Here is a 13304-nt window from a genome sequence, read left to right on the forward strand (position 1 = left end):
GAGAATAAACTGCCCAAATACCCTTAAACAAAGGAAAAGTACGTCCTTTATGAACGCATAGAGCCTTTACTACATGAAAATGAAAATTAATAAATACACTGTGTACAGTAATTTACCTGATAAGACAGACCTCAGAAAAATACTTTATGAGAGCTTTTATACTTTTATAAAGCTGTCTGTAATGAAAACTAATTAACTAAGGATTTTTCTGCCCTGCCAGGGTGTGGCCGAGTTATTCGGAGTGCCGGGTTATCGAGAGCCGAGTTTTCGAGGTTTTACTGTATTCATTTATAAATAGCAATCTGAACTCTAAGCAGACATAAATTCTGGAAATGAAATTTGACATAATATATTTTTTTTATTTTTAGTCATTAATATTTTTTGTATAAGTTTATCTCAACTGAAATTATTGTAAAATTTTATTTTGGTTTCTGATTTGGCTGCAAAATCTGGTTTTGGGCAGACCTTACCTGTTTATGAAAATGTAATGATGTCAGATTCAATACCTGGGGAAAATATTGATACTAATATTGGTGTTGGAGGAAAGTATTGATATGGTATCAGTATTGGGACGTCCCTTGTTATAAATCTGTGTGAAGGTGGAGCATGTTATGAGAAAAATGGAGAATTTTAGACAGTTAACACTGTGTAAAAAATATGTAATTGTTGCTTTGAATGCTGAGAGTTTATCAGTTCATGAAATATGTACATTATCATCAATCAAGTGTGCATTATCATCAATCAACAATTGTCCATTTGTTACAAGAGATGTAAACATGGCAATGTTGAAAGAAAAGCTGAACCAGGAAGTAAACATGTGAGTATATTGTGTCAGGATAGGATGGTGAGGCATCTTATCCTATGAGAGTGTACTACTAGTTTTTCTGAACTGAAAGTAAGATGGAAAGAGTAGACAGGTGTAAATACGAAGTACATAAACTGTGCAATATGCATTTAAAAGCCACATAAGAAACCATTACTGACAAGTAAAATGCACAGACAACTTTTCTTGGCCAAATAGCATGCAGACTGGAGTGTTTATATATGGAATTTTGTTAGGTTTTGGATGAATCCAAATTCAACGTGAATGGATCAGACAGCAAGCTCTGTTAGGTATAGAAAAGATAAGGCTTATAACAGGGATGATTGATGTAGGACAGTAAAGTTTCCAGTCAATCAAATGGTGTAGTCATACTACACTGTGCAAATAAGTCTATGAATGGAGAATATTACAAAAACATCTTATCTGTTAAACTAATTCATTTCACCGATTGAGGAACAATGTTGTGACACAAAAGCTTGCATCTTTCAGAATGAGTCTGCTCCATGTCACTGTGAATAATGGTGAATAATGTGTCATTTATGGTCTGTTAGCATTATTGTCACTTAAACAGGAAAAAACTATTGTTTAGGTAAAATACTTTTCTATGTTATATACATAACAGCCAGAAAGTCAAAAATTCCTTTGAGATCCAGATCAAATACCTGAGCTGACCAGTAACAATCCTGATCTCAATCCTTTTGAGAACTTTTGGCATATTATGGACTCAAAACTTTCATAGAAGAGGCCTGAAAATAAACATTAACTGCAGGAATATGTTGGAAAAGTTTGGCATCACAAATGCTGCATTGAATATGTGAAGAAACGTGTCCTCTCTTTGCCGAAGGATGCAAAGTTGTTATTAAGGCTTGCGTGTTTCTAAAAATATTAGGATCTTATTCAATGAGAAATAACATAAACAGTTACGGTTTTTAGGCCTACTTATGTATGAACTCTTTTCTCCTTTAATTTATACTACATATATTATCATTACAAATCACAATTGTGTTCTAAAAAAGTATCAAAAAGATGAGCAGTTATGAAGTTTAACAATTTAATTATTAGCAAGGTTGAGGCCAAAGTTTTAAATGCGAAAATGCGTACGTTGGACGTTCGGCACCGCATTCCCATAAGCCTAGAAGTTTGACAATGGTGTTTGGATAGTTGGTGGAATCACGCTTGACATTCCAAACACCATTGTCAAACTCCTATGCTTCTGGGAAAGCGGCACCGAATGTCCGATGTATGCATTTTCGTGTTTAAAACTTCACCTCACTATTAAATATAAACTTAACAACTTACATTACACAGTTAAAAAACAATGAGTTAGCAACATTGCTTAATTTGCCACTAAGCCCTCTCTCAGGCTCTCTTACTTATAACTTACAATTTTTTTATAACATTTTTATATCAATATATCACTTTGCCAAATTATATAATAACAATATCCCCATGGCAGTAACATACAATATGAATTCACAACACTAATTTCTGTCATTTAAAAAATTTTCAATAAATATATCAAACTTGCTTTTAGACAATGGCTTAATGAACACATCAGCAATATTAGTCTTGTTGGTTTATATTCAATAACATAAGTATTATTAACAATTTGCAGATTTAAATAACTTATAAGTCTTATTAAATTATTTGAATTACATTTTGTAGAAACTACTTAATCAGAAATATCACAAGATGATTATCACACATTATTATAGGATTTTTACTGCCAGTTCTAAACAACCAAACAAACAGAAACATCTCTCTAACAATGCAGTCATAGAAGAAATAGTTAATTGAAAAAAGAAAGGAAAGAAAATTTCCAAAGCGTATTTATTACTTACTATAAGGTAGTGTATTGTAATACAGTCAAACTTCGGTTTACAAACTTAATTTGTTTCTAAAAGTTGTTCAGAAATTGATTTGTTCTCAAATTGAAACAAATTTTCCCATAAGAAACAATGTAAATTGGATTAATCCATCCCCAACCCCCAAAACAAAACCATTTTTTTAAATTTTTAGCTGTATTTCATGCATAAAATGCCTATAAAGGCTATATAATATTACTTTATCTATATCTATATATACTTTATATATGTAATATATTATAAGCAAAATGTTCCATCACCACCAACTGAAACTGAAACTAACCCTTTACAAATTAGTGCTATAAATAGAGACTCAACTCAGACTGCCTGGATGAAATATAATAAAATAAATCAAGACAGTACTTTATCCATACTTTCCAAAATAATGTTTTAATTCATTTGATTTCAATTTTAATTAATTAATTTATTATTTTAAAATTTAATCATTAGTTTTAGTTTAATTAAGTGGCTACCTAATATCAATAAATATTATAATATATAATATTATGTTAATAAATTTTTGTTATTTAATTTGAGTTAAACATCTTTAAATATGAATTCATGGATGTCAATTAACACAGTTTTTATTAATTAATTTGATTTAAATTGAATTGTGACATAAACTGGAAGTAGTATCTTACCCACATGCTCATTGAAATCTAATTTGAATAATAGCAATGTCATGCATCAATGGTTTGTGTCATGATGTCTAATGATGCGATGTAATCTTGGTACTACAAACTGAATTGGTAGTCCCATTGTTGATTGGTCGGGCCATCAACTTTCTTTAACACAGGAAGTATATGGAGTTGACCATCTGTCTTTCTAATCTGTGGCCAGCTCTTGCCAATTTATTGTATGGCAACTGGAGCAATATGGCATTCAAAATTTTGTTCATAAACCTAATTGTTTACAAAGCGAGGCATTCAAAACCCAAGGTTTGACTGTAGTTTACTTTTAAGAAGTTTTTAAAAGAAAATTGCATAGTTCATACATCTCTTGTAAGGAATGTTTTGTTTTTTAAAATTATTTTATATTTTGAAACTTACAGTATTTAAATTCTTTTATTATCTATGAAAATTAAATAGGATTATAAGATAGTGTCACTTAGCATATATGTAAGAATATGCATGCACATACATCCTTATATACATATATCCATTGATTTTATATGTATATATAGAAAATGTAATGTCATTAAATATTATCAAAAATTATATCATCTTAATATAATATTAATCAAATCATAATTATAATGTACAGTATTAAGAATGAAATGTATTGAGTTTTAGATATTTAGTATTATAGTGTATATATCAGGCCTGGCCAACCCGCAGCCCATCACATTAAATTGAGTGGCCCGCTAAGCGATATTATATATCTATTAAAACTTTAGTTTCCCATTATGTGTATATCAAAACAATTAAATACATGAAAATTTGCATGTGTCATTGTTATAATGCACAAGTGCGAGTACAAACTCTTGGTATAACAATAAAATTGTATTCATTTTGTATTTTTAAAAGCATGTTTGCCTAAATTGTGGCTCACTATAATGTTATGTGTGATCCAAGTGGCCCGCGAAACAATTTGGGTTGGCCAGGCCTGGTATATATAATACTAAAAAATACAATTATAAGCAGTCCTTGATACTTTCTCTTTTGTATAAATACATAATATTGATACTTGAATACCATTAAATTGCTTTTCATAATCTAAATTTGGACTTTTATATCTTTTCAGCTAACAAATGAAACTTTTGATATTGCGCATTGGCACTTTCTGCCAGTTTTAGTTTCAGTAACAAGAAAATTGTTTATGAAAATTAATTTTATAGTTTATTTTCTGTTTAGTCTGGTTTTTAACATTTTCACTGTATAAAAGTAAGTTTCCTCCTGTAATAAGAGATTTTATAATTTTTCTTTCTAGCTCTTTGGAAAAGGAACTCTCCTTTACAACATTTAACTCTATTATTCTACTCTTTGGCATTTGAATTTTATACACATTTTTAGGAATGCATTATATCCAAATATTTGGGGACTACCTGTCGGACAAATGTTTATAGAAATGTTTTTTAAAGGCAACTTCTTTTTCTAAATGAATGAAATATAAATTATAAATGATAAAATGTTATGATTAAATTGATAAAATTATATTTTAATCAATTTATTCATAATATAAAATTTTAAATAATCAATGATACAATAAATTCATCAATTGTATTTTTTTATGAAGCATTTCTTATTTATCAAGTTAATCTTCACATCAAAGCTAAACTTTTATCTAAGATTATATAACTGACGATGATAAAAGAATGAATTGTTTATTACATAAGTACATACAAATAGGAAATGACATATATATAATTACGGTTGAAAGTGCCATACATTTTAATTAGTGGGAAATGCATTATTTGAAAGAATGTTTATTATACATAAAAATATAAATATTTAATGAAATGTAATGATAGTGATCTTAATAAGGTACAAATATCAAAATGTAGAATGTCAAATTGTGGTAATTATAATTTATTATAATTAAAATGAATCAATAACAAAAGACAGAAATAACTAATATAATTTTTATTTTTAAACATTGTATATAGGATGTTAAAAGTCATAGTAAAAATTTTTTAAGGATGAAAATAATACATTAAAGTAAGAAGTCCTAGTAAAAAATGGGTTCTCAAACCAACCAATTTTGAAATAAAACTAATATTCTTAGTTGTAATCTGCCAATGTCAATAGGAATGCTTGTAAACAAAAACTAAGAAACTGCTAAACATAATGCATTAATATAATAAAAGGTTATTATAATTTCAATTGTTTCCAAATTTTATCTAGGAGAATTTACATCTACTTTACTATATTAGATGTTTGAAATTCCGCCCATGCATTTGAATGTAACTTTGCACTCTTCTCATCACAGATGCTTAAATTCTTTCAAACATCTCTGATTATTTCTGATTTTTTGACAGTCATTTTGAAGGTGCTGTTGTAATTCATACACTATATAGTGTCTACAGAAACTGAGCACACCAGGTCTTTTAAATATTTCCAAAGCCAGATGTTAGCAGATAATGAATATGTCATATATATCAGAAACAATTAATTTGTGGATTCATATTTACTAGGATTCTTTAATTTATTTTGTGAGTTCTTTTAATTTTTTAAAATTTTTATCATAATTTTTTTAAGCAATTTATGTAATAATGAAGATCACAATAATATGAAAACATTTATCATTGCTTTTCATAACTGGTAAGCTATGTAGAAATTATGGTTGATATATTAAAACTGTGAATTATCTATTATAATTTTAATCTTAGTAAATAAAGGATCTTTTATAGGATGTATAAAAATGTATATTTTTCTTAGTTATTTGATAAAAATGGATTTTATTATTTTGTGAGATCAAATCTCGAAATAAAGTAAAACTCATTATAAAATCTGTGTATAAATTTATTGTAATTAATATATGCAACAGATTATCTAAAGTATTTTGTATTTTCTTCTCTTCTTGTTTTCATTTTAGGTAAGAAAGTTGTTATATTTTAGTTGTAAAATGATATTTCTGAAAATAGTGACTATAAATATATAAATATCTCAGACTGATGTTATAATAATAATCCAAACTACTGCTGTATTAAATCAGGCTATTTTAACATTACTATTAATAATTAAATTCTAAGTAATTTGGTACTAGAGTTAGTCCCACTTCAGGCTTTCTTCCAGAATATTCTAATTATTTAATAAATATTAATTTAATTATAATTATTAAATTTAATAAGAGATGGCACATAATGCCTAACTCTAGTACCAAATTATGTAGCATTTAATTATTGATAGTAGCAGTAAAATTGCCCAATTCAATCCAGCAATAATTTGGTACTAGTTTGGCAGTTATTTGGCTTATTATAGTAACTAGAATTACTGAAAATCAGCTTCTATACTGTTGTAAAAACTTCACAGCACACAACAATATAGAAGATTAACCATATTTATTATAATAAAAATATTAACATAAATATGTATTTTTTTAAAGGCAAATTTCAAATTCAAGTGCAAAGATTGTGAAGAAGTGAACCAATTATTAAAAATAATGAAGTTCTTTATTAATGTATTAAAAATATATGCTGAATAAATTTCTTTTCTTGTCAAAAAAAGTTAAGATCTTTCAATTGGAAAATGTATTGATAAAACTTTAAAACAAAATTTATCTTTTATTTAATAAGCTATTGTTACATAAGCAATTTTTTATTATTATAACACTTGCTAAAATATAAGTCATTAAAATTATTGCTTCAAATATTTAATTTGATTTCATATTTATTGAATATAAATGTTAAAAAAACTGGTTAAAAATATCTAATTTACAATTATATTCTTCTTTATTTTTTAGAAAGAAATGTACTTTTATATGATTATTTTTTTTCTTTGTTGTAAATAAAACTTAATTAAATTTTATTTAATAAAATCATAAAATATAACACAAGCTTATATATTGTTAACATGCATTAAGTGTAATTAGTTAATAAGTACCGGTACTTAAGTTTTTAAACTTTTCTACACAATTAAATTTGTATAAATTATTAAACCATGTTAAATTTACCATACTTGATCATTGATTAAATTACAAATTATATATTCTGGTTGCATATTGGAAGTAATTATCAAAAGATTATTTTGCATATTTATTAAAAATATGTATAGTTATAGTACCTAACATTAATATATTATGTGTAATAAATATTTAAATTTATCTGCAATGACTAAGAGATATTTTGAAATGTGTACACGGTACTATTGTTCTGAGATATTTTAGTATTTGGAAATATCTAGAATATAAAAAAAAACAAATAAATAACCAATTAATGAGTAATATTTGTATTATAAGCACATCAGGAATTTAATTGTTTTGATTATGATTTAGATTAGTAAATAACAAATTCTTGAAATTTCAAATATCACTTAATCACTATTGTTATTTATCTATAGAATTTTATTTATTAAATTATTCCTTTGTGATTAAAATTTAGGAATTGTATAAATTGTAGAAATAACAGACATGATTACAAAATATCTATGATTTGACCTTGTTCCTTTCTAAAAGTCAAACTATTGATTTTTTTTTAACTTTTTAATTTATTATTAATAACGCTTGCTTAATTTCAATTTAGAAAATCGATTTTTCTTCAGAATTAAAACTATAGCTAAGAATTAATGAATATTTATCAGTAAAATTTATATTTTTCATAAATTAATTTAAAATAGATGATTATTTTTTAAATAATTAGTTTAGAAAATTAATGATAGTCAGCAAATTCTGAATAATTAAAAAAATGAATGTAATAAAAAAAATAAAAGAAAAGGGGATTTCCGTATCAGATATATTAACACATAGGAAATCCTTCATTATTTTCTGAGAAATTTCTAAAAGACGTGTATTTGAATGAGTTATTACAAACTGTAATTTCATTATGAGAAGTATTTTTCTCTTACAAGATTAGGATAATAATTACCAACGCCATAAAACCGAGAAAGTTTAGACTCCACCCTAGAATGTTTATATAGCGTCAAACGATCGATAACGACCTCATTCTACTGCAACATTTTCTTAAGTTATATAATAAAACTCTACTGTATTTTTTAAAAAAAATTTATAAAGAAAAAAATAATAAATATGCTGACGTATTGCTGGTGATGATGTGTCAATGCGGAAATGCAACATTACTGACCTTTGAGTAAACTTATACATCAGAGGAAAAACCTGATTCTAAAATGTTATTTAGAAATATGTGACTCTTAGAAAAAGTTTATTTGCTTAAAAATTACGTAACTATCGATAAATGCTTCCTTGATTTATATTCTCGTAAATTATTTTAGAAATGCTGTGTAATTTTTCTCAGAAAAAAATCGATTTATCTGCATGAACTGAAATTATTTATAAATTCGATTTAGTGACTAACTTTTTCTGAATATATTATATCAGTTTGTCACAAATGATTGATTTTAAGATTAAATAATAATAATAATATATATCATTATTAAATACGAAAATAGCAAAATCATAAGCGTTATAATCGGAGAGGAGGTACTCGAGAGGGATTCCACCGGGCTCGGATAAAACCCAAAGTGATTCCAAACCCTATAAAATTAACATTATTTTTTTTTATTAACATAAGATCTTTAAGACTGCTTTTTATTGATAAAGAAATATTCTACATGTAGCTTTTTCTTTAAAGAAATGAAATGAGCCAAAAGGATCCGCTCTACCCCCAGGCTCCATACAAGTTCTCGGCGGTCCTATTTATAATAATGTTTGTGTATATTGTTAAGATCACAGGTTAATTCTAATTTCATCATTTATATGTATTTCCAGTTTCAATTTTAGTATCGTTTCTGAAAAATTTAATAAATTTTCTTCATAAAATGATTAATTTTACGATCGTGATAAAATCCAAAATTGTCAAGGAAGAATCATGTGTACTAGTTGGCTGTATTCCAAAAATAAACTTAGCTATCGATTAAAAATATTAGGTCTTCAGTAAAAATATATCATTCATATTAAATCTACGTCGAAAATAAATAAAAAGTTCTAGAAGTATATATAAATAACGACGATTTGTAATCTGATATTGCTATTCGTGATTGCAAGTTGCGTGTAAGACACGATGACTACATACTTGGTACGCTAAAAAATATCCTGATTTACTCGTAGATATAATATTGATAGTTATGTTTATTCTGATTCAGAATCTGTCAATATACTAGCAAAAATAATGGATTAACGTTTGGCGACTTCTTAACCAAGAAGTAAATAAATCATCCTAAATATAAATTAATAATAAAACACAAGTCGAAATAACATTGCTTGAATTGTAAGCTATAAAATGTCTATTTAACACTGAATTCCAAGCTAATGTAACAACTAATCTTAAAGAACATTTGATCAGAGTTTTATAGTTTTTAAATTTTGTTTTATATATAGAATTTAGTTTGTTTCGTTTCGTTCTCAGTGAAATAATTCTGCTGAGCATCATTTAGTATTGTATAGTAAAACCTTATCAAAACATTTCGGGTGTCTAATAACTGAGAATTTTAAGATAAAATTAACAAAATTGAAATTAAGGTAATCAAATAATCTATATAGGATGGAAATAATAAATATATATAAGAATCTATAGCCTTTTATTTGAATAAATTAAAATTGCTTTGATCAAATATACGGTGTTCGTTACTAATTTAGAAGGTATTGTTGAAGCATTGTGTTCAACGTTTTTGAGCTTAACACCAGAATAAAGAACGTCGCAATTAAAGCTATTTTATTACTGTAATGTTTATATTTTAAACTAATACAATGCTAAAAATATCTAGTCACGGCAATAAAATCTTTTTAAAAATATACATTACTAAATGAAAACATTACAGTTTTTAATCTTTCGGAACAATTGTGCAATTGAAGAAGTTTAAAGGGTAACAATTAATAATTTTAAATAAATTACAGATCAAAATACTAGCACATATTGTTTAATTTGTTTGAATCTTTTAAATTGAAAAATCAAATAATATATAGTAATTTTTTAATTCTTCAGATTTATTCGAAAATTACATAAAAGCAAAACAGTTTTAAATATTTTTGACTTTAAAAACAGGTCTTTAATATGAATTTAACAATTGCAAATGTAAAAGGAAATAGCATTTTAAATTTTATAAATTTTCTTTTTATATTGTAAACTTAAATTTTGAAATGCAATTTTAGTTTATAATTAGAATTCATTATGTTATAATAAACATCATACAGTAGAAGGATCTTCGGTTGCTACTACAAGTCTAAAATTATAACCTTTAACACTGTCTTTTCATATCATTAGCATTATAATTTTTATCTGTAAATTATATATTTTAAATTACATCTAAAATCTAATTCTATTATTAAAATTCATATTTTTTTAAAATGTGATTCCAGTAATTACGATTGTTTAATACATTATTAAATATAACAGTAATGACATATGTTTTGAATCAAAATTAAATAAATGCATTTAAAGATATTTAATGACTTGTTGGATACCAGATCTGAATGCTAATTGGACATTCGATTTGATTTGTCAACGTGAAGCACGAGCATAATTAAGACATTTCGACTTCCCTCACATCGGTGATCAACAGAGCGGAGAGACGAATGACTATGATAGACTATAAATTCTGAATTGGATTCGAACTTGACCTCTACAGCGGTGGGTTGATCATACATTTAAAAAAGAGAAGGGGGAAAAAAAATATGGTTCCGCCCGGGATCGAACCGGGGGCCTTTCGCGTGTAAAGCGAACGTGATAACCGCTACACTACGGAACCACCACGAAGAATACTTATAAATAACCAGTATAATTTGTATCACATTCTAAAAAATTCCATGAAAAATTAAATAAAATCAGGAAATAAAACTAAATTGTGATAAATATCGCATGCTATGATTGTCAACAGTTTAATGTATTAGATATCCCTGCAAAAATATTTAAAAATATTGTCATGTTCTTATTAGCTGAAACTATAGTTATGTTGTAGACTTGCAGCATGATAATATAATGTTGAAGAAATGGCTACTATTTTAATGGAAGACTTTTCACGAATGTCTAATCGTGAAAAGTTGGATTAAAATTCGCCAACTTTAAAGGGCGAATAATAATTTTAGTAATGCCAGATCCCAAAATTGAAGGATAAAAATTATTTTTTTTTATTTAACTTTGGGACCGGCACCATTTAAAACATTATTTATTTTCCTTTAGAGTTGGCATCATACATGTCGTGGCATCAGCTCTATGAACCGTTAAGATTATTAACTAAATATATACGTTTCATTAATTATTTTACTGTTCTGTAAAAATACAGGAATCATCAGTGTTTAAGCTATAACCAAGCATCACCATATCCAATTATAGTTTAAATAATGAGCGTGAAAAGATTTTATACGCTCAATTGATTTCATAATTATGAATCATAGAATAAACTTACAAATATTCAATTACTGTTGGGAAAATTAAATGAGAGGATTCTGGACTTCGAAAGATGAAATTAAAAAAAATTGATCAGAAAAAAATTTGATTTTTTTTTGAAGATCACAGAATCGTCCTTTGACTTCTACGATAATCATTTATACATATAATTAAATAATGATAATTAATCCCTGCAAACGCAGCACATATAAGTTAACTACTCATGTGAATGAATGTCGTGTCAGTATGAAAAAAAAAAGGAAAAACAACCGAGATTTATGATGTATTAACACAATATGGAAAGAAGAAAACCCTATTACAATTTTAACTTTTATTAATATGAATATTGTAAAAATAAAATCGAGACGTATTATTATTATCATCATATTAATTTTTTTCTGATTGGAAATTATATAAAATATGAAAAAAATTTATGTAAGATTTTTAAAAAAATGAAACCTGAAAAATTCAGATTCAATTGATAATTTAAATTTATAATATAAAACTTTATTATCTTTTTGTATTATTAAATATTTGAAAATTTAAAACATTGAAATTAAATTATTAAAAAACTTTTATGCAACAAAAGTCATTGAACTTTTATTATTTATCGTAGAATGTGTAAAATAACGTAGATTTAATCATTTATTTGCTTTCAGATATCTCCATTACTCCATTGTAATGTGGGGATGGATTAACATGTTAGGGTCGTTTATATTATCGTCGCGCCCTCTAGTGTTTTAATTAAATGAAAATTTCGAACTTCTATAATTTAATTAATAATATATATTAGATAATTGTTATTTTAATAAATATTTTAAAATTTTAGTTAATAATACATTTAAATTATAGAAAGGAAGTGTGTCATACACGCCCTGTCGGGTCTTGCGTATTGTTGCTAGATGACGTAACTAGTGTTTAAGAGTCGTGGTAGTAGTAGTGACGCTTGCCATTGTTGTAAGAAGTGGGTTGGGTTCTCTACTCATTTAACTGTTTCTCTGTCTTTTGTATCGAGAAATATCGCCATTATGGTTCATCACGTTACCGATAGAGCCGATTACGATGCCCAAATGGATGCAGCAGGAGATAAGCTGGTTGTTATTGACTTTTTTGCGACGTGGTGCGGACCTTGCAAGCAAATAGCTCCTTTCATCGAGAAATTGGAACAGGAGAATACTGATAAAGTAGTATTTCTCAAGGTAGATGTCGACGATAACGAAGAGTTGGCACAGGACTTTAATGTCAATTGCATGCCGACTTTTATTTTTTTGAAGAACCGTAACAAATTGGAAGAATTTTCCGGAGCAAATCAAGATAGGTTAAGAGAGTTGGTTGATAAATATAAATAATCCCGCCAAAATATGTAAATAACTTTATTCATTCGATTGTCATAAAAAGAAAATCATTTTAAGTATTGGGGATATATGTAACAGTTAATTGTTTTGAAAATTTAAATATGTTTTGTTAAAAGCTTGGTGTAAAAGCTTACGCATAATTGGATATATATTATATTGTTTAATTAAATATAAATAAAATAAATTTGTGAAAAATATAAATTTTGTTTTGTTCTTTTAATATTTTAAACTCTTTAATTTAATAGATCGGTAAACGAAGCTCGATT

General features: G+C 26.5%; 2 protein-coding genes and 1 non-coding gene across 4 annotated transcripts in view; 2 read left to right on the top strand and 1 right to left on the bottom strand.

Moving 5' to 3' along the window:
* LOC111630101 (trafficking protein particle complex subunit 6B-like) overlaps positions 1-6934 on the top strand; it is a 36490-nt gene extending 29556 nt beyond the window's left edge. Inside the window, exon 6 of one of the 2 annotated variants that reach the window (XM_023374123.1) lies at positions 6733-6934. In XM_023374123.1, coding sequence (XP_023229891.1) covers positions 6733-6764 — 32 coding nt within the window. In that variant the 3' untranslated portion in view covers positions 6765-6934. Of the gene's footprint in view, positions 1-5665; positions 5987-6732 lie in introns of those variants that run through there. The other variant, XM_023374124.1, reaches the window with a different exon arrangement.
* Positions 6935-10972: 4038 nt separating this feature from the next.
* Positions 10973-11045, bottom strand: Trnav-uac. The gene has a single exon. It is a non-coding gene; the product is annotated as a tRNA-Val (tRNA).
* Positions 11046-12582: 1537 nt separating this feature from the next.
* On the top strand, positions 12583-13239 carry LOC111630103 (thioredoxin-2-like). The gene has a single exon (XM_023374125.1). It carries the CDS (start codon positions 12712-12714, stop codon positions 13030-13032), a length of 321 nt encoding a protein of 106 aa, XP_023229893.1. The 5' UTR covers positions 12583-12711; the 3' UTR covers positions 13033-13239.
* Positions 13240-13304: the final 65 nt, after the last annotated feature.

The sequence above is a fragment of the Centruroides sculpturatus genome, unplaced genomic scaffold (assembly GCF_000671375.1).
Source record: "Centruroides sculpturatus isolate CEXI.00-Female unplaced genomic scaffold, Cexi_2.0 scaffold625, whole genome shotgun sequence".
Taxonomy (NCBI): domain Eukaryota; kingdom Metazoa; phylum Arthropoda; class Arachnida; order Scorpiones; family Buthidae; genus Centruroides; species Centruroides sculpturatus.